The sequence below is a fragment of the Epinephelus lanceolatus genome, chromosome 3 (assembly GCF_041903045.1).
Source record: "Epinephelus lanceolatus isolate andai-2023 chromosome 3, ASM4190304v1, whole genome shotgun sequence".
NCBI classification, from domain to species: domain Eukaryota; kingdom Metazoa; phylum Chordata; class Actinopteri; order Perciformes; family Serranidae; genus Epinephelus; species Epinephelus lanceolatus.
This window is the reverse complement of record NC_135736.1, coordinates 35,198,756-35,221,507: the sequence shown is the minus strand read 5'-3', so window position 1 is coordinate 35,221,507 and position 22,752 is coordinate 35,198,756. Positions and strand designations below refer to the sequence as shown.

Sequence of the window (22,752 nt, the reverse complement as noted above, 5' to 3'; positions counted from 1 at the left end):
TCTGGCTTAGAAGAGAGCGATGTACCGGCTTCAATCCCTGTAGGACATCACTGTCTGACAGTAAGGAAAAGTAGTGAAAATATCCTAAAAAATTAAGTACCTCATACAACCCCACTTCAAAAAATGCAAACTACCCCTTTAAGGGATTGGAAGATCCTCCATGGTGACGCAGGGGAATGATTTCCAGGTCACAGGAGGATGTGAAGAAGCATTAGTTAGCATAATAAAAAAGCCCTTTGTCTCCGTCGGTGTTTATGTAATGTGATTTTGCACCAATAAAAAGTATAAAATTATTACTTGGCACAGCTCTAAGTGTCTTTGAATAAGACATGGATTAATTATTCACTCTCAGGAACACCTCTCTGCAGCTTAGACAGGGAAAGCAGGCAATAAACGAACATCAATTTGATGCCTTCATCTAACCTTCAAGGCTTAAACCCTATGAGTGTATGTGAATATTGCAGTTTTACCACTTTTAAAGTTGTAAACTAAAATCACACAGCGTCTGAAAAGCAACATGTGTGCCTTACAACAGTCCATCAAACTATCTACACCCTCTTAAGTTGTCTGATGGAGCTGGCGGTTCCATGTTATAACCATGGGAATATTCCCTGTCACAGTCCCTCCATCACACATGGCCTGAACACACCGTTACCCACTTGACACTTGACAGTAAATACAGCCAGTTGGTATATTACCTCGAAGAAGCTGCTGCTTGTGGTTGAGGCAGTCCCTCTCGATGGTGGCGAGCTCATGTTTGTGTTGCTGGATAATCTTTTTCAGAGAGCTGTCCAGATCCTGCTGCTGCTTCTGGAGAAACTCTTGTTCCTAGATGACAGATTATAAATGACATGAGGAAAACAGTTTCAGACATTAATCTCCTAATCTATAACACACAGAGAATCCAAGAAAGGCGGAGAATCACTCAAACTCCATTCACAACAATCATCGATAAAGCCTAATTAGAGAAGCACTTTTATACACACACACTTCTGACAGATGGAGAGCATCATCCCCTGCAACAAAAACCTTTATCATTACATTAAGCAGGAAAAGCTTTGTGAGATCATCTCAGTTTGTGTGTGAGTGTTTGAATGTGTTTGCTGGCCTGGAGGCTTTCTGCCAAGTTTACCTCAGGCTAAGCTCGGCTTGAGCTGATGAACCAGACAGTTACAACTGGCAATAAAGACCGTATCACCTGCTTGTCACATTAATCTGGCCTACTTGGCTCACCACACACACACACACAGGAACCTGACATCCTGCACGCTAATGAGGCTCTCAGTGATATACAGTAAGCAAGGTTTCTATTGTCCCACGTCTCTAAATGTTTACACTTTGCCTCACAGATTGTAAACTTTGCATGTCATTAGGGACAAGGTAGAACATAAAGAACAAGCTATAAAGGTTTTTCAATGCCAAGTACTAAACTTTAAGCACTGGCCACTACCTACTACTGCTCTGGTTCATTAGAGGACAATACTTGGGGGGAAAGTACAGCATTTTATTGTCAGCGGAAACATTTGTCTTTGTGTGACCAAAGTAGAGATGTGCTAATAGCTTAGCACCATTTTAGGCTTGGTGTTGGCATGTACTGATGTATAGTCTCAAGACAATCAAGTAGGGGTGTAACAATTCACGTATTCATATTGAAAAGTTTGGTATGAGACTTTCGGTTCGAACGACACCTTGAACTATCTTATTACATTTGGGAAATACAATATACAGCTTAAACTATGTTTAATATTACGCTCTCAGCGACACCAAGGCAGCCCACACGACGAACAGGCAACATGGTGTCTCTCCCCTCTGACCCCTCAACCAAAACCATTCTACGGCAGTGAGACACGCCGAACTAGCTTGTTGCAAGATGGTTAGTAATGCCATTACTAGACCAGAATAGAAGATCCTCCAATAACCTTCAGGTCTGGTATTTGTTTTAGCTGTGAATTATGAGAATAACGGCGAAAAAGTGGTGGATAAAAACAGACTGAGCGAAAGAACGAGCCACCACACAGCCACAGACTCTCCTTAGCAGCACACGACCACCGAGCCAAAGCACAAGGTGCTGTGCTGCGACAGATTGTCGTTCAGCAGCTAACTTTAGACCCACAGCACACACCTGCAGCAGTGAGCAGTAACTGCCGGCGGGCCAGGAATCTGATTCGGCCACAAAGACGAAAAAGTATGTTAGTGATGGCAGTTTAGCTTGTGTTGACATGACTGTGATATTTATCAGAGATGATTATTTGTGTATTAATTAGACTGTACGACCTAAGAGAGCTCGTGGGATGCAGCAAATTTGCTGCTCACACACAATGGGCGAACAAAACTACACTGATACTATGCTCCCTAATGTCAGTAGTAACTTAGCTGTTAAATAGTAGGGAAGGGGATATGTCAAGGATGGCTTCAGTGCATCAAGGGGCATGCTATTAGGCCCATCAAGAAAATCCTAGACAGAAATGTTACAGTCTAACCCCACAATTCAGTACCACAAAGTTCTCAGTCTTTTCATGTATAATGTGTTTAGAAAGAAATCCGATTTCATTTTACCCGACTTTAACAAGCCCTTTTTTTTTGCCAGACAGCAATTCCGGCTTTGTTTTCATACATTTAAACTTTTAAATCCAGGAAACTTCTCTGGCATCTGTACTTTTTTGCTGTATCAAAAACATACCGAACCCTGACACCACTGAGTCATATCGAACCGAAGTGAAAATTTCGTGAAATGTTACACCCCTAGTAAGAAGTCATGCTTTACAGGACAGTTCACCTCAAAATCCAAAATACATATTTTCCTCTATTTTTCCTGTTTTGATGTGGGTTGCAGAGTGTTGGAGATATCGACCATAGAGATGTCTGCCTTCTCTTGAATATAATGGAACTAGATGGCACTCAGCTTGAAAAACTCAACAGCAATGTCTCTTTCCAGAAATCATGACCTGGTTACTAAAGACAATCCACAGACCTTATTGTGAGCAGCGCAGACAGAAGTGTGTGTCTACTGCTAGCACACCTAACACCACTGTGCAAGCTCACCTCAGAGATCAGCCAAGGAGGATGCAATTAATATTAACATCTTGCACGAGCCTCTCATCCACCAGTAGATTCAAGCTTCTTTTTGATGGTGGGTGTTGCTCAGTTGAAATAAAAGACATGAAACTGCACACAACAAGGTCTGTGGATTATCTTGAGTAACTGGGTCATGACTTCTGTAAAGAGACGTTGCTGTTGAGTTTGTCAAATGAGCTTTTTTGGTGTTTTGAGCACCACAAGCAGAGTGCCATCTAGTTCCATTATACTGAAGAGAAGGCAGACATCTCCACGGTTGATATCTCCAACACTCTGCAACTCACTCCAAAACAATCTAAATAAATAAATAACTGATAAATGACACTACAGGTAAGAGGGAAAACATGTATTTTTGATTTGGGGGTGAACTGTCCCTTTAAGAGATGCAAAAGAAACCAAATTCTAAATCTGAGGAGGCATGAGATCACACACAGGGGTTTCACTTACATCCTGAATGGGAGCGCTGCACAGCGTGCACGAGGACAACTGAAAGGACTGAATCATAACATGAGCCACTCCCTGCGGATCACAGTACATTACCCCTAGGCACCACACTGAACACTGCAAATACACTCTGAGACTATGACACTGCAAACTCAGATAGGTGGAAGATTTGGAAAAATGAAGACAACTCATGGAGACTGCATCAAACAGCAAAGTAAATAACTGCTGGATAATGTTGTGCATGCCACCCTCACAGACTTTGAAGCCTGCTCCATCAAAAGAAAAACAAAAGAGCAGAGAGGAACAGGTAGTGTGTGTCAAAGTTCACAATTCACAGCAAACTGAGGCCTTGTTACCTCCTCTGGTGGGGCTTGGATAATATCCTCTTTAATACGTTTCATGATAGCGCTTGTCACATGCTTTGGAGACAGGCCCACTTCCTGTTTGCCCTGTGTCGGGGGGGCAGCCATGAGCGATAGATGGAAATAAAATGAGACAAAAGCTGTGGATAGATTAGCACTACAAGACAAATAAATAAGAAGTGGCAGCGCAGACTGATGTAGCCCCAGTGAGGCTAAACTGTGGTTATGTAAAGCCTTATAAGACAGATCAGACAGAGGCCTGTGTGTGTGTGTGTGTCTAAGGATCAAAACAACCTGCTATAAATAGGAACTTTACAAGCCATCCCATCCTCCCAGGGGACTACATGTGGGCAAGGGACGTGAATAGAAATTGTGGTCCACATGCTAACCTCTTTCTTGCGGTTCTTCAGCATGTTCTGGTACTTGGAGAGTTCTTTGTCCTGCTCGGCTTTGATGCGTTTGGCCTCGTCCCGCAGGCGGTTGGTGTGCTCCTGCTCCAGCCTCTCGATGGTCTGCTTCTGCTGCCGCTCCAGGTTCTCCACCTCCTGGTCGTACTGACGCTTCTTACTCTGTAGGACAAGGACGATCGCATCATATCAGTGAAATTACCTGAAGCAAATTCAGTTCTTTCCATGTGTAAAATCTTAGAGGCACAAAGTCTAAAAATGCTTTTCCAGAAGAAGAAATACAAAATTATGAGATAACAAAATCAGTATTAAAGCTGTAGCTGCATAGGAAGGTCATACAAAATGGAGAGGCCATTAGCAGTATTCATCACTCTCAAAAGAGCCCCGACAGTAACTGTTATGCAAATTTTCAAAGGAATGTGAGCCAGCCAGCAGTTTAAAAGAGGCCTAATAGGCACTATATGAACTGGTGATGAACACAAGCGCTGTTATAAACACTGCAAGTTATGTAATGTAATGCAACGGATTAAAAACAGTAACAGTAAAGTTGAACAGGTTCACCTACAGGGACATACAGAAAATGAACAGCTCAGTTGCGACTGATAGACACGGTAATGACAACTGAAGGAAATCAAGTCATCCTTCACACAGTAACATGACCATTCACAAACTGCTTGTATCCAAGGTGAACTCACAAACACTCAGAATATTGCAAGAACCACAAAATCTGGATCTCTGCACAGTGGAAGAAACACACTTAGATGACTCATCGTCTTTCACACTTTTTCCTACATCTGGATGGGTTTAGAGGGTCAAAGCAAACCTGCATTTAACTTCCACAGAGTGGGTTCTTTTTATACACATCCCTGTTTCTTTTTCTTTGAATTTTCCCAGATCTCAAAGTTGTACAACACAGAAATGTCAGTAACTGTTTGTAAACAGGCTCGCCAGTGAAAGTGAGGGCAAAGCCAACCCCAGATTCACTCTCGTTTGGCGTGCCGCCTCGCTGTATTTGCCTTTTTTTCCAGTGCTTTGTCTCTTAGATGTGTGCTGCCTACAGCCTGGCACCTGGTAGCTCCCTTTAATAAAGTCCCAACATTAGCAGAGTGCTGTGGGGTGTAAAAGCCTGTAAATGTCATGAACACAGAAAATAAGAAAAAAATAAAGACAGAGGGCAGAGTCTCTGCAGAATAATACTCACACACATCTAGTGGGTCAAGTGATGAATGAGAAAGATTACTTCAGTGTGAGTCAGTGTTTCTTAGGAAATTCCTGCATAGTACTTCTTCAAGATGACAATGTTCTGTTGCACAACCTCAGCAAGAAGTGGGAAGCACTGAACCACCTCCCCAAAAAGTTACATCACCAAATCTTCACAGGGGGTTTGGAGTGCAGAGTGCCAGGGTTATTTGCATTTTTTACGAACTGAAAGGTAAGTATACAACTCAGTGAGGTGCTCTGACAGCCAGGGGCGGCTGTATGTCTTATCAGATACCAATCACTTACTTAACACATATTACAGATATTCACATTTTCTCCATCCTTTGCTCTATTTTTGTTCAAAACACTCATTCTTTGACTGTTCCTTTATGGGTCTCTATGTGAAATTCAGATTATTTGAGTTGTCTGACACAGTTAACAACATAGAGGTGGCTGAGCTGTGCTAACTCAATAAACAGCGCTTAACAACAGCAACAGTGCTGACAGAGCTAACTACGTTAACTGGGGAGGATCGACTCTACGGCTCTGCAGCAACACTGTCCCCATATCAGCGTAAACCACTGTATGAGTGCAGTGGAAAGCAGTGGCGATGAGCTCACCAAGGGATACACACAATCATTAACATGCAACATGGCCAGACTGGCTAACCAGAACAAACCACACACAACCACAGAAGCTACGATTACTACACACACACACACACACACACACACACACACACAGATAGTGTGACCTCATTCTCTGGTCAGGACCCTGTTACTCCACTATATCTTTACACAGGAAATAGTGGTGTGCTGTTATAATATTGATCTGAATATCGCACACACAGACCCATTAACATCTTGCATTGTGTGTGAATTCAAGAACAAAATGACACATTATTGTTTAACTGAGGCCACTGCCCAGTCCTGGAAGTTTCAAGTGAATATTCATTTAAAAGCAGTTAATGCCAAAGCAGACGCAGGTTGTCGGGCTAAAGTGACATATTTCCATACATTTAAATCTCAAAGGTGAAGGCAGAAATAGCAACTAACGGAAGAAATGATGATACTTCTGTTTTTTTTTTGTGAACATCTGAAGCAAAAGCCACCCCACACAGAAAATACTTCCTCTTCAGGGAAATCAATGTGCTTGATAACAGTGAGCAGTGTAGTTACAGTGTCATTTTTAGTTCAAAGGGTGTGTGTGTGTTTTTAGGTGTGCCCTCTTGTATGTTTTAGAGCTTAAGAGGTCTTCAGAGAATTAAGTTTAGGTTAATACGAGAGTAAGGATGGGGGTGCACTTGTAGTTGCGGTGGTTATGGTTGGGCGCTGGGGACTGCATCGTGTTTATGAGGGTCCTGATGACATCTAAGCAGGAGTGCAACAGTTTAAATGAAGTTTGGGAATGACAGCTTTTACTGGAAATATGAATTTGTTTTTACTTCAGTTGCCACCATAAATAGCTACTTCCTGAACTAATTCTGACTGAGCCACATTTTCCTTCATGCGCAGACAATGATGTAAAGCATGACTGTGACAGGGCTGAAGAAAAAACTGAGACAAACACCAACAAGGTGAAGAAAGGAAAAAAATTACAATTTACACATTTACAAAAGACTGGGTGGACTAGGCTGGCATGGTTGCCCGCAGAGGGAATATAAACATAACTGCCGTTTGGGTGGATGCAATTGAGACCACAGATTTGAAAACAAAGTTAGCAGTCTGACGCTTGACATTTCTGAGTTGAGTGACTCACGGTGGTCTCCTGTTCAAAGCGCCGGTAGATCTGTTCCTTTTGCTGCTGCAGCTTGTTGCTGAGCTGCTGCTGGGCCCTCTGCTCCTCCTTCTGCAGGAGACGCAGCTCCCTCAGCTCCTGGCGCCTGGAGAGGTAGAGAAAGGAAGGTGTAGCAGAGGAAAAAAACGTTAATTATATGTATTTTTTAGCATAAAGCAGATTCAGCATTTACAGATTCACTCCACACAGTCCGGTTGTACACTGAAGTTCCTGGGCAACATATTTACATCAAACTGATGCCTGGTGTGTATGTAAATGAATGATCACCTCAGGAATCTCATCTCCTCGTTCTTGGCATCATTGTCAGTGATTATCTTTGATGTAGTCACACTAACTTCCACTCCATCCACGATGAATTTACGAGTCTTTTTCAACGTCTTCTTCTGACGCTTGTTGTCCTGGGAAAACAAGAAGTTAGAGTTTATAGATGTGACTGCGGTCAGGTGAGTCTGTTGTATAGTTTCTGATATCTGAGCATGTGGGCTGTGAGTTACCTGTATGGAAACAGATCCAGGCTCTTTTGTTTTGGACAGAAAGCTTGAGATGGACAGATTCAGGTCTACGCTGCTGTTATCGGCGGCTGAGACACTCCCTGAGTCTGAGTCTCTCTCTTTGTCATCCTTGGCTTTGTCTGGAACCGTTTTCTCATCTTCTGCATTTATCTTCTCCTTTTCTGTGAGCTTCTCTTCCTCATCTTTTGGGACTACCTTATTTTGCTCTGGTAGTGTCAATGTCACCTTGAGATTTTTGTACCGGTCCTCCTCCTCCTCCTCTTGCTTCTCCTCCTCCACTGCTGGTGCGTTTGATTCCTCCACAACAGCCATCTTTTCCTCCTGAGGAGTCTCAGTGACCTCTGAACTCTCTGTGTTGGCCTCTGGATTGGCTGGAACCTCGGCTGTGTCCACTTCCTTTTCATCCTCGACTGCAATCTCCAGCTGCTGCATTTCCTTAGCAGGTGCCTCTGGTTCAGTCTCTGGTTCTGGGGAGGCAACATCCTCTGCTGCCTCTGGAGGCGTTTCCTCCACTGGTGTCTCTTCTACCTTTTCATCTTCAACTGGAGTGTCCAAAGTCTCCTCCGTGTGCTCCACAGCTGGGGGAGCTGTGGGCTCTTCAACAAAGCTAGTTTCCACCACATGGTTGGCCACCGGGAGCTCAGTGGGCGTGGGCAGAGACTCAACTTTCTCAGGGACTGATTCCAAGATGGAGGGAGAGAGGGGGATCTTCTCATCCTCTGAGCTGGCGACACTGACATCAGAGGGGGCGCGTTTGTGGCCCTGAAATAGGAGCAGAAGTTACAGTTATGCCTAGTTCATTCTACATGATACAACATACATGATTTTAACCTTGAGCTTCCTCTTGCCAACAGTTTTTGGGGTTCCTCAACAAAAACACCCAATCTGAGGCAAATCAGTATTGGCTTGGCGCTTGCATAATGGTGCTCCATGATGCCCCCCCCTAATATCTGTTGGGGACTTTGTCGGCGAGCTACAGCCAATGAGCGTTTGAGACAAGGGTTGAGGACAGAAACAAGCGGTGCAGAAGTGCTTTCCAGAGTATGTGTGTGTGTGTGTTTGAGAGACAGAGAAAAAAAGAGAGAGGGAAAGAGAAGGTGGAAGGTGGACTATTGCACGTAATGCTTCTGTAAGTTATTACCCTAATAACTTACGCACAACGCTGCTTTGTTAATTTTTTGACCTTGATATGACCGTGATATTTTCTACTAAGTACCCACTGAACCCCGGGTTGTGGGCGGACCTGTATATCACATAACATACTTAGAAAGTCTGAAACACAAAATAAATTTAAGTCTCCCTATTACAGGACAGCAAATTGTGCAGTGTGAACAGTACAACAATCTGATGACTTTGAAATGATGTACTGAGACCTCAGCTTTGGAGAAGTTAGGAATGTTAGTTTTGCCAGAAGCTTAAACACAATGGGTTTATATAGTTTATGGACAAAAAAATGCATCAGCAAACAATTCTTATAGTCGTTTTTCAAGCAATACTGCTGATTTGCTTTTCAGTGTAGTATACTGAATATCTTTGGGTTATTAGGATTAATCAGCAGGTTAATCTATCATTAAAATGACTGTTAATTGAAGCTAGGGCTGGGTAATACATCAGTATTATATCAATATCATGATATAAGACTAGGTATCGTCTAAGATTCTGGATATTGTAATATCTCAAGTGTTGCCTTTTCCTGGTTTTAAACGCTGCAATACAGTAAAGTGATGTAATCTTTTGAATTTACCAGACTGTTCTAGCTGTTCAATTATTTGACTTTTCCCACTTTGCCATCATATCCACACTACTGACGATTATTTCCCCCCAGGGATCAATAAAGTATCTCTGATTCTGATTCTGATAAATCTCATTGTGAAAATATTTTGTTAAGGCAACAACAGTAACTTACAATATTGTCAAAATAATAACAAGGTATTTGGTCTAGAATATTAAAATTTTCTCCATATTGCCCAGCCCTAGTTGAAGCAACAATCACTAGATAAAATACTAAACTGTTTATACTAGCAGGCTCACAAATGCAGTAGTGCTGCACCTAATGATGAATTAATGGGACAATTATTTTCCAAATCTATTGCTCAATAATCATCTTGATTATAAAATGTCAGAAAAGTGTGACAATTACCCAAAGCCTATTTGAATACTGTATTCAGACGACTTGTTAAATCAAACCAACACTACAAAACAAAAAGATATCCAATCTACAATGATATAAAACACACAAAAAAAGAACAGTAAACTCTCCAACTTGAGAAGGTTGAAATTACTTAAATTACTGTTTATCAAAATAGTTGATCAATTTTTCATCTATTGATTAACTGACTTGTCATTTCAGCTCAAGAATGAGCTCATAAATATGAAGCATAAACCAATCTGTCAGCAGAACAAGTGTATATGTTGCATATTGTGCATGTCCTGATCAATGAAAACGATACAAAAAAACAAAAACAAAAAAAACTCAACTGCAAGCATTTCCCCCAACAGTGCAAATTCCTCTAGCAAACCTTTTGCTAACAGATTTTTCGTACATGTTTACCCACCAGGTGTGCTTCTGTCTCTTCTTCCTCCTCTTCCTCTTTGTGGTCTTCGATCTCCTCTGTGACCTCTGCCTTCGCCTCAGCTATGAGCTCCCTCAGGGGCCTGCTGTCAGTCACACTGGACACAAATGAGTGCTGTGCAGAAGACAAATAAAAAGAACACGATTAGAAATCAAGATTTAATTTATATGTTAACACCCTGTGCGTGGCATACGGTGTGGCAATAAAGCACTTAACAAAGTTGGCAGCAAAGACTGGACATCCCACAGACAACTAATCCCATAGAGTTTGAGATATAAATTGCTCACAGTATAACAGACTGTTCTTTTTGACTATAAAAGGCACAACAAAGTACATTCAAAAAACACAAACTAAACGACACGAAAAATATTTCAAACTTTCTTTCCTGCATCTTTCTGTTACTCTTCCTCTGGAGTTTTCACCTGTCTGCGTTAATGATTTAACAAAAAACAAATGAATTAATCAATCAACTTCTTTAATGCAAACAAAGATAAATGACACACACACACACACACACACACACATACACACCCACACACTGACTGCATCTACATCTCTTGACCACCTCACCTTTGGCTTAGAAATCTGCTGCATGTATTCTATCGCTGGCCTGAGAATGTGAAGCTTCTTCGATATCAAAACCTTCAATGGTGGCAGACCGCTATTTTGTATTTTCAAGCCCATCGACTCGTCCTCTACGCAGTACAGTATTTCCTGTGTGTGTGTATCAATGTGTCCTTACTGCCTGTCTGTAAATAAGTGGCTCCGACTTGGTGAGCACCTTAAACCCTATGGAAAAAGAAAAGCCTGCACAGCTGACGTCAGCTTAGGCACAAAGGGATGAGTGTCAGTCTTGCCAGGACACACGGTTCAGTACTCTGACGTGACACCAAGCAGGTAAACAGATGTCGTCTAGGACTCTGCTGATACGGTCTGAATGGCAGCTGGTGCGTGTGAATGGGATGGGGCATGAGGATTATGGCTCTGGGGCTGGGAGAGCTGATCGATAGTGAAATAGGGGTTCAGAGCTTATGTGAAAAAGCTGTGTGAATGTTTAAGAGAAAAGTACCTGCAGCAGTTGTGAAGAATTCCACCTGTTGTCAACGTGCTTGTCCAGACACCGCTTTAAGAAATCACTGAATTCTGGGGACCTGAAGGGTGGAAGTAGTGACAAATGGACTTGAATATAATAAAATAACAAATGTATTGCTCTTCTTCAAGGATCTCTTCATGTGTCATGAAAACTGACTGACATGAAGGCAAACATTTAACACACACACAGTACAGTTATGCAAAACTAATACACGGCCATGCAAAGCAGTGTTCCTGACAGGATCATACTGCTTCACGCTACAGCTCACCAGCGTGATGGCTGCATCAGAGTGGGAGGATCCGACTTGGCTATTTTCAGCAGAACTCTCATCGGGTTCATCTCGTGATTGGGCGGCTCAATCTGTGCCAGCTCAATCAAGGTGACCCCGAGGGACCAGATATCAGCCTTGTAGTCATATGGACGGTCCTTGGACGTCTCGCACATCACCACCTCTGGAGCCATCCTGGAAGGAAAGCGGGGAAGTCAGTGAAAGGAGACATGGGGCCCTATCTTACATCTGACCTGTGCAAAGCAAGACAATGATCACAGTTGCTGGCTAGTCTCACATGCTGATCCACACTCCTCCGGTTTTAAACTGGGTATCCTAATAATAAGTTTAACCAGCTACTTATTTCTGGTGCCGCGTCCCCTGCTATTTAAAGGGCACATTATTCAGATAGTAAGATGTGCCCACGTGTACACTCAAAGACCCACACAGGAATGCGTAGATGGATTGCAGGTGGGTGAAATAATACATCATTAATGAGGAAAATATTACATTGGAGACTGTGTATAATGATCATGTCTGTCTGGCTCAACTTAATCACTTTGAGTGGATGATTATTATAGCTGATTCTTTAAATTTCTCCTGCAGATTGCTATCTAATTGACAGCTGTACATTTATTACATTAATTAATGAAGTAATGAAATGGACAGCTTCATGGCATCACCCAAAGTTGGTTTCCCCGATGTGCATGCGTTTTTCGCTGGATCAAGTATCATGAGAGTAAAGTTAAAAAACCCAAAATAGAATTACTGTTGCTCCAATATTTTTCCATATGTTGTCATGTATGAAAAGACCCAAAATGAACCCTGTAAGCAGATTACTTGATTACTATAAGCAAAGATATGATTCTGTCCTAAGCTTTTTGATCCATGTAAGCATTAGTTAATCACTGCATCATGATTTCTGTGAGCAGTTTCCACTGTAATTACGTTCTCTAAAATGTGAACATAGCAGAGCTGCAGAGCTGCTGTCTGACTCCCCATTAAGAGAGACGCTGTGTGCATTTACGCATGAGTATAACTTCATTAATTATTTAAGAAGCTAAAAGTTGAGTTGTGTTTCCTCTGTCAAGTTTATAACTCGTTTTTTTTTTTTTTAGTTCTGCTGCTTAAATATACCATATTTCCTACAGTGACACTGCTGCTCTTACTGCATTACCCTCAGCATGAAAACCACTGTTCTCCAATTTGCTGAGTTCCCCATGTAAGTAGCAGCGAGTTAAATGCAGGAGCAGTTGGATTTTAAAGGGAATGGGAGAAAACATACCTATGATAAAGTAAGGGACTAAATACAACCCCTTTGCCCCTTGTGCTTTACTTTGTGCCCAGATTATGCACTTGTGCCGTTCACTTTAGACCATGTGCTACAGATGGTTTAAACAGACCCCATGGAGTTAATGGATCTTTATTCTATGTTGTGCAAGAAAGACAAACCTGATCATGATTAATGTAATTTTTTCTTTCACCAAAAAGGGGTTTTATTGTCTATGAAAACATTGCTTTGTTTTATTCCACTCACCAGTAGGGCGTTCCAATGAAAGAGTCTCTCCTCTGCAGGGTTTTAGTGTTTTTGGCAGACACACCGAAGTCAGCTGGAAGACATGTGACAAGGCAAACCAGAAATTTGCCGCAGGAACACCACGGTCATCATTTATTTTCCGAATGTAGCCACACAAACCAAACAAGAACAGAATGAAAAACTGTCCCTCTGAGTGGCACCATTGCTAATCTCGTCAGTGCATGAAATGAACAACAAATAACACAGCTCAAGAAATCATATGCTGTTATAACATTCTTCCTACATTTGCATGATTACATCATGCCTTGTTTGTGTCATGTGTAACAGCCCATCAGCGTCCCGGCACAGGCACCTCTGTGTGTGTTATGTCACTGGACAAAATGCTTGTTGTGTATTACTTCACTGAGCTTGTTCCATCCACCAGCGGTGACTCATACCCCTCTAAGTAAGCTATGTTACTTCATCTGCTGTGGATACATGTTTGTTTACACACTGAGCTGCACATCCAAACAATTGCTATTGTGCATAAAAGTCACTAATTCATGTTATAATGCCTGCAATGGCCATGCAACAGTGAGACTGTACTGTTTAAGTCACAGTCAATTTCTTTCACAGTTCCCTAAGGCACATTCCACTGATTTCACCCATCAAGTTCAGTAAACTTGTCACAAAAGAAATCGATTTAGCCTGTGTAAACAGTTGTATAATGCCTCATCTCATGCTTTTTAACAGCACTAAGACCCAGAATGTACCATAAACATGGTACTTAAATTCCACACACAAAACTTGATCATTCTGGAAATCTTACTTCCATAGAGCATAATGCCATGAGAAGGATCATGTGACCTTTACAAGGTAGTGAAGTTGTTCTCTATATGACACCACATGATACCGCAGCTTGACACACTTTTTCTGTTAGAGCGACCGGTGTGTGAATGACGAAACCCAACACCCTCCTTTGATAACTGAACCTAATGATGTATTTGACCTGCATGTGTGAAAGCAGCTATAAATGGATGGTATTGTTGCGCAGAGCATTCCTATGCCATTTCCAGCAGTTATATCATGAGAAAACATGAGATAAATACATGGAGGCTATGGCCAAAGGCACAGAGCCTACATTGCTAGACTGTGAACTCATTTATGGTTTTTCCCCTAGAAAAGTAAAAAAAAGAACATTACCGAACCAGGAAAAATGTACTTATGCAGTGAGACAATTCACCCTACTGTAGCTCTTAGCTCTCTCCTGTATCCTGTATGTATTACACAGATTACAGTTTCACAATCACATAAAGTCTGCGTTTTAAAGCAGACAGTGTTGGTAGCTACCCTGTCTGGAAAAACTGTGCACTTCATAAAATACTATGTACTGACTCATACAAGAGTAAACCTCTGCAATCATCAATTATGACCCACGAGAAGAGCGTGGCAGTGTCTTCATCTGCAGAGACTCTGCCCTCTGTCTGTATTTTCTTCTTATTTCGCTGTGTTAAGGATGTTCCTGGACACAGTGTGCAGGTGAGATCAGGATGTCATGAGAAGGTAGCAACCAGTTCCCTGACCGTAACGACGCATTTCCACCAGATCCAGTGACAAAGGGCTTTGTATTCTTTTCCCAGTGAGAGCAGAAAACAAAGTCATGCAGTGCATGATGGGTGTTGTAGCGTGTTTGGAGGATGTGTTTTGGTGCATTTGCTGGTCTGTATTTGCATAACTCAACTTAATGCAAATAAGTCTGTCCAGCGTGATGTGTCTGGCTCATGAAACTTGGACCAAACTCTCAAACTAGGCGATGTGGTTCGAAAATGAAAGAAGATTCAGCTGTGACATTGCATATTTTCTGGCCTCAGAAGTTTTCAGAAATAGATTTTGGTGGATTGTTCAGACAGAGAGTTTATGAGACAGGTCATAAAAAATGGCAAGCAGAGAACCAGGGACCACCCAACTAGCAGCACAACCTCGCCAGATTTGATGGAAATATAGCACAAGCAGCAGGTATCCGAAAGAGAGCTGCGACAAAACACAATAGTATACCTTTAACAGCTGAATTTAACTTTGCCCTTACCCAGCTTGACATCTCCGTCCAGCGTGAGGAGGATGTTGCCAGCCTTCAGGTCTCTGTGGATGATTTTGTTGTCGTGGAGGTAGACGAGGGCCTGCAGAGTCTGCTTACACACCACCCGGATCTGGGGCTCTGTCAGGGGTCTCTCCAGTTCTATCAGGGATCACACAAACACATGATCAGAATTCCTGACCATGGAGTACACTAATGCAACCTAATCACAGATGGTAATATGAGCTGAGCTGCAGTCACTGTATTGATGAATGAAGAATGTAACATGCAGGTGGCCTACAGAGGTATGTTGATGCCGTAAAATGGCCATTTTTCACTTTGCTGCACAGTGCTGCTTTGTGAACAGTTTCCTGTTGGACGTTACAACCTGTATGCAAAGTGGAAATGCTGACTCACCGAGCATGACAGCATCCACAGCCCCTCCCGCGCAGAACTCGATAAGGATCTGCAGACAAGGGGAAAAAAGAACACAGTGTGTTTTTCAGTGCTCACAACACAGGTATCTGTTGATTTAAAACAGTGGCATCAAATAGTCTCTATTACGCACTCATTATTTAGAGATTAGCAGGGACCTATGCAACAAATATTTCACATAGAGGTGAGTGCAGGCCATTCATGGGGCAACAATGCTCTGGTTGAACTCAGTGACCTGTAAAATCTATAGTGAAGGTCTAGAAGGTTCTCAAGTTCAGAGACATGCTCGCCTCTGTGTATTTGGTCTGTGGGACATGCATAGTGTACAAACAAAACTCAAAGACATCATCATTATTATCACAAACCCTAACTACTCATTGCCTAAAACAATTTGAGAATGAACCTCCACCCAGCCTTTGTGAATGAAACACCCTGAGCCCTTAAAGGCATTTAGGAGCTTTCAGTATGGTGGTTGACCTAAGAGGATTGGCCCAGTTGGGGCCACATTGTGGAAAAGGTTTCACACAGCTGCTCGGTAGCTCGCTAGCTATATTGCCAGACCTCGGCCTTATTCTGTAAATAGGATTAAAGTTTCTATGGACACAGTACTTCAGGCAGGGGTGAGTATGATCATGGCAGAAGGTAAGGCAGAGCATCTGGAGCAGAGCGTCTTTAGTAAGCTTAGACACGAGGCTTGCCTCACAGCATGCTGCTTTACTCCTCCACACTGAAGTTTGGGGAAACCTTTGGCCAAAAGTCACACATACAGGAAGAGGAAGTAAAGCCGCAATTGTGAAATTTTGCAACCCATTGAGAAACTAATTGTGGTTGATACATTGGGTGAGGCTCTAACTTGGTTACAGGGTCAGCCTGCATTCAAAAGGGCAAGTGACAAAATCTTCTATGAGCCTATTTCCTAAAAAAAACCTTAAGACTATATCCACACAAAATCAGATGTCGCAGCGATTAGCCGCAGGGTTGTGTAGCGTTGTGGGAGTGTAACTTAAATGGCCCATTTGTGGGGAAGTGGAGGGTGGAGAGAAGGCAAATCTCCTCATCTCGGTATTTGTCTCCTGTATGTTTGTTTATATTGGCTTAAAAGAGCTGTAGAATTCCTTTCAATCATCATTACTGTAGTATCTTTACTGCCACAGAAGACAAAAATGCACGCAAACACAGACAAGTGAGTGATCTTTGTGACATAGTACACACAAGCTGTTAGTGCATTTACTCACTATAATATTTAATGGTAGAAAGGGACTGTCTGATTATCGGTTATATAACTAGCCACTGCAGCCTGACATGGAGTTGTGTCTCTCCGAAAGATGGTCTGTTTCAACTTTTCGACGCAAGCCACAGCATTTTGCTTTTTTGGCATCCCCAGCGGCCCCGGTGCCACAGCCTGGGTGCACTACTGACATCCGGATGAATGGGAGGACTCATGTTTTCACCGCAACACCTGATTTGGTATGAATGCAGACTAACGCTAACTCTTCACCAAAGTTCAATGGCATTCCATTATTCAGTCGGGCTTTTCAAGACTGTTCTACTTACAACAACAAAGCCCTTACAAGACATACAATGCCTGGAGTCTCAGAACAGTCTTGGCTATTCAACACGCACACCATTCTAGTGTTTCTCTGTAGGCGTGCTGTTGTTTTAATGGCTCTGCCGCCGTACAATGGCCCCCACAGAGGTTTTTCAGAGTGGCAGCAGGCAGAGAGGAACCACGGGCCAGGGCTGTGGCTTCCTCTCCCACTTGTTTATTTGACACACACACAAACACATGCATAAGTGTGCACCCACATATTTTCTAATCCATTCATGTGGCACACAGAGGAAGGATGTGAGACTGCGTATGATCTCACCCTCATGTTTTGAGGCCTAAAAGGATGAATATATTAGCAGCACCTCAGTCTGGAGCCGAGACACTGTTGCCGTGCAACAGAAATTGTAGCGTAACAACAAAAAGGGACACAAAGATCAAATGGGTGACACAATTTAGGATGCAATTATAAGGTAAGTCGCCTCCTAAACCTCCTGGGGTTGTGTGGAATGAAGTCTTTCATCCGCAGAAGGAAATGTCCTGGACACTTTCTCCTCTTTGCATGAACAGGTGCCACACAGGCCGAGATAAAAATCAACAGACAACCTCAATCAGGCTGCGGCCATTGTTCAGAGGACAATGGGGAGGAAAAGGGCTGAGAGCTCAATAAAATGCACTGAAATTAAATACTCAGGTAATCATGAGAGTTTATAATGACCTGTGGTTTTAGATGCTTTAGACACTGTCCACACAATGGTGCGTGTTTTAATTGCTTAGCGTGTTTGGTACGCAATTTAAGTAGGTGTTTGTGATAGGAAAGAGAAAATACCCAAATTACTGGGTTGGACCAACCTGTAATCCATCTCAGTCACTGAGTTCCTCTTACTAATTGTTCATCTGTCATGAACACTTCCCTTGCATTTAGACTTTGGGTATAATCCATATCTATTGACACAGGTTTGTTCCATGGCCAAAGTAAAAGCCACTGAGGCACTATATTAAACTACTAATCAATATTCCCTGGCGATGCTCCAGTGGTGTGACACCTAAAACTCTGCTTTGTGTTGCAAAGAATAGACCAATGTGTGGGAGTTTTCAAAGATAACAGATTACCAAATATACATTCTTGCCTTTGAAACAAGTGGCTGCAACAGAGGTATTTAAAAGCAGGCTCATCTCAAAAACCAGATGGATTATAAACTGGTATGATGATTAACAGCTCTAAAAGCTGCTTGTTTCTGCTGCTGCTATGAACTTTGGCCTCATATTTTGATAAGAATACTACAGTAGGAAGTGAACTTGTATAATACTGCAAAAGCCGTGCAATAATAGTTCAGTGATGCATGTTGAAGGCACGGATACAACTGTGAGGGACCTACTCTGAGTCCATGTTGCCATTATCATAACAACTGGAGCACAGGGTATTTCTTCTGTGACTTAACAGAACAAATTTACGGTGATTTATTTTTACCACAACATTCGCTCTGGGTTTTGTCCATGTTTTGGGCTGTGCAAGCTGCACCACTGAAAGCTTTTATTGGATACTCCATTATAATAATAAGATTGGGCTAGTTTGTGTTTCAGAAGGAAGCTTTGCTTAATGAAACTGCTGTATTAGGTCCCTGTGTTCCTCTCCTTGGGTGATAATACAGAGGAAACAGTGATGACATGTCTCTCCAGAGAGCTCTTCCTTCTACTCACCCAGAGTTTGCCCTCATAATAGAAAGCGTCGAGCAGTTTGACAATGTTTTGGTGGTCGCAGGAGGCCAGGATGTCAATCTCCACCATGTAGTCCTCCAACTCCTCCTCGGTCTTTGTGTCAATAACTTTGGCTGCAGCGAGGATTCCCGTCTGTTTGTTCTGAGCCTGTAGGATGAGAATGTTATAGCCAGAGGAGTCATGCAGTTAGTGTGGTCACAGTCTTGAGTCTTGTTGTCTTGTGTTCTAATATAGTTCAGAAAATTTGTGTTTGTTCTTATTTTACTGTTCCGGATCAAAACATGTAGTCATATAGACTCAGAGAAGGTCAAACTTGGTTTATACTGAAGCTGTCTTGACCTTAGACCTGCAGCAACCACCTCGTACAGAAATCAAGAGGATCTAAAAACAACACAAACACTGTCCGCCTTGTTGCGTGTCTGAATAAGTTAGCAAAACACGAGACATGTCTTGCTAAAGTGGAAATTCCTCCTGTTTGTTTTGGCTCCTCTGCAGGCAGGATGTGCTCAATGAAGTCGCCGCTGCGATATGGGATGCAGCCACTTCCTGGTGACCTGCCCGTGTTCCGCGGTCAGCCATACACGTCATTTAGAAAAACATAAACTCACATAATTTACTCATCAGCACTGAGGCAGACAGCTTGTATTTCACTATGAATCAATAAAGTACCTACTATCACAGTGATGCACCGGTGCACTGGGGCATAACAACTGGTATGGCCCAAAGCCCAGACATACGTAACACTGCAATTTACTATTTGTAGATCAGCTTGACTCTGGAATTTGATTTCACTGCCAGTGGGACAAACATGAACTGCTTCCATGAAATTACAATAATAGGGATCTGTTTTGGTACTTTTCCTTTCCTGAGCTGTAGGCCCACTTCACGTGAGCCTTGCTGCTGGAACGCTGGGAAACTGGCAACCTGTGACTACATCATTGTGCAAGAAGATCAGGCTTAATTCAAGTATAATACAAAGTAACACCGGCTCGAAATCTTGGGTAAGTCCAACTATTTCAGAGTCTCCAAAAATAGCATTTGGCAATAAAGAACAAAAACAGAGCACGTAGGCTGCGTTCATTAGCCACAGACTTCCTGGTATTAGATTTGGTTGGGCCCTCCTGTGTGATAAAATTTACTGTCACTCATGCAAATGAAGCTTCTGGCTCCAGCAATGCATTAGGGTCATGCCAAACAATGGCACCATTAAAACGATGACAAGAGAGGTGTTTTGACATTGGGTCAGCTTTCCGAAAATGTATAGGGCAAATTTTTTGGCTGGCTTGTTGGAGCTTCTGCAAAAACAGCTGAAGAGCAGATATGGGAGCAAATAAGACACAATTATTTAAGTTTTGACAGTCACTGAGTACTGCATTGTGAAATATAAACACTATTGCATACATAGCATTTAAATACTTTACTTTGAACCCATGTATCTGAAATTATTTGTTCTGATTTACCTTTCAAATATGACATTTCTTCACTGGCAATTTCAAAGGCTGAATTTTAATAGATTGTTTTCAATGGTGACAAATTCAGATCTGAATCTGATTCCAGTTGCACAATAAAAAAATTGATTCAGGCTGCACAAATTTGATTGGTTACATTCAGACCTAACAATTCAAGCTGAAAAAAATTCAAGTAGCAAACATCCCAGCTACCCAAGACAAAATAGGCAATCAAGCCTGAATTTTATGACCAACTTAATTTGACTAATGTTTTTTTGAAAATTTGAAAAATAAGGATTTTCAAGGAAATTATATAGCATTAAAAAACAGTGTGCGGGAGTCTTTTCTACAAGTTTTATTCTTCTTGCCTTTCTCTTCTGTATTTGAGCGATCTGAATCTAATTTTTTTAAATCATGAAACTTAAATGATGAAATTCAGCTTTTGAAATTGAAACTCAGGATATTTCATATTACAGTTTCAAAGAGGTAAATTCAGAACAAATACATTCAGATGCATGCTGTTCAAAGTAAAATATTTAATTGCTATGAATTCAGTGGTGTTTAAATTTTAATATCAAATATAAATGGCTGTTGAAATTCAGATATCTATGTTGCTTATTTCTTTTCATACAGAAAGGATAAAAACATCACCATAAAAGTGTTCCTGCCCTGAAAATATCACATTTCTGACTGGTCCAGTCATTGTTTATTTCTGTATGTATATGACAAAGACAATGTTTAATTCTCAACTTGACTTGCCAGTGACACCAGTTAGTGAAGAAGTAATGAGGAGATGTTTTGACCATTGCATGTCTGTCACAAGTAAACAAACTTCATGGGGAAAGGGGTAAAACAACAGGGCATATGTTGGATAAATGTAGAGGGACCTCAGCAGTTATATTTGACACCATCTCTGCTGTGGTGCTGCTGTAATTACTGGTTTGAAGATGGGTGGGTCACAGCTATACAAGATTGGGGTGACACTGCTGGTACTTTGGGTTAGGATTCAGAAAGAGACTGTTGGGTGCAGATAGGTCACAAGACTTGAGTTTAGCACCATATGATTTAAATCAATCAAATAAAGGAAAGGCTAGGGTTACTGCCACAAAGAGCAGCTGTGCAGGAGACATTACCTACCTTGAACACTTTTCCAAAGGCTCCATCTCCCAGTTCACCGATTATCTCCCATACTTCTTCTGGATTTTCATCCCTGCGCACGTGCTCATACTGTTTCTTCTTCTTCTCTGCTCCCAATTTAAATATCTTACGGAAATTAAAAAATGACATACTGAGTCCTGGGTCATTCACTTGGAAAGTTGACAAAGGAATTAAACTTTAAACCACTGAAGCAGCTTCTCTGAAGAGTTTACTTTAGCATAAGTTCTTGGAGTACCATACTGTATGTGTCCCATTAACGCTAGTTATAAATATCCGCCTGGTCAACACAGTGTAGCTTTCATAATAGTCGGGATCAAACCTAGCCTAGCCTTTGACACTGTTTCGGACAGTCCAGAGAACAGCCTTTGCTCTTCGGGTCATTGTTAACCCCAAATGAATAGCTGACGGTTAACGCAGACGTGTCCTACCATCTGATATCCGCTAAAAACACGACTTTAATTTCATGCAAAGTAGTAAGAGAAGAAGAGAAGCTCGCCGTTGTTCCAACTCCTGACGACCCACTGGCCCGACAACCCTGTGGGGCTCTTTCTAAACCAAAAGAAAAAAAGGATGAGTAAGGCGTCCTCCAAAATAGTTGTAGTCCACAGAAGAAGTCATTAGTTTCCTTGAGGGTGAAACGGGAACAGTTAGTCCATACATTAGCATTCAGTAAAACGGTTAAAAAACAGTCATCTGCCCCTTGGTGTGAGACGGGTTTAGTAATCTAGCGGATTTAGTGTCGGCGCGCGTTCACGAGTGCGCGCGACAGCTTCTTTCTCTTCGTCCTCCTCGTGTTTGACAGTTGGCGGGGTAATTTCAGTCTCCTGCTGCCCTCGTCTGTACGGGAGACCAAACACAACTGACCATTTCACGGCCGTTGAACCATTTACAACGATAAAGTTACATGTTTTCATCAAGACGAAGGATCAGTCTGCTGTGTTTTACTTGTTAATTGTCGTGTTACTACGACAAACCGCCACCATCGCCCCAAGAAATACTAAACGGTCCGGTTTCTTTGTGTCCATGAAACTACATGTCCCAGACACCATTGCGGCAGAGGAACGCGCAAGACGGTAAAATACTAGTACAACTTATTTTGAAAAACATTATATTTTAATGTTTAGA

General features: G+C 42.0%; 1 protein-coding gene across 1 annotated transcript in view; it reads right to left on the bottom strand.

The window, feature by feature from the left end:
- LOC117254961 (STE20-like serine/threonine-protein kinase) overlaps positions 1-22,569 on the bottom strand; it is a 27,851-nt gene extending 5,282 nt beyond the window's left edge. Inside the window, exons 1-13 of the mRNA XM_033623443.2 lie at positions 21,607-22,569; positions 19,004-19,168; positions 15,739-15,787; positions 15,334-15,483; positions 13,269-13,341; positions 11,732-11,926; positions 11,440-11,521; positions 10,353-10,484; positions 7,780-8,559; positions 7,553-7,683; positions 7,247-7,370; positions 4,271-4,450; positions 699-828 (exon numbers count right to left, since the gene is read on the bottom strand). Of these exons, the coding sequence (XP_033479334.1) occupies positions 699-828; positions 4,271-4,450; positions 7,247-7,370; positions 7,553-7,683; positions 7,780-8,559; positions 10,353-10,484; positions 11,440-11,521; positions 11,732-11,926; positions 13,269-13,341; positions 15,334-15,483; positions 15,739-15,787; positions 19,004-19,168; positions 21,607-21,756 (2,341 nt within the window). The 5' untranslated portion in view covers positions 21,757-22,569. The remainder of the gene's footprint in view (positions 1-698; positions 829-4,270; positions 4,451-7,246; positions 7,371-7,552; positions 7,684-7,779; positions 8,560-10,352; positions 10,485-11,439; positions 11,522-11,731; positions 11,927-13,268; positions 13,342-15,333; positions 15,484-15,738; positions 15,788-19,003; positions 19,169-21,606) is intronic.
- Between the last annotated feature and the right edge of the window lie 183 nt (positions 22,570-22,752).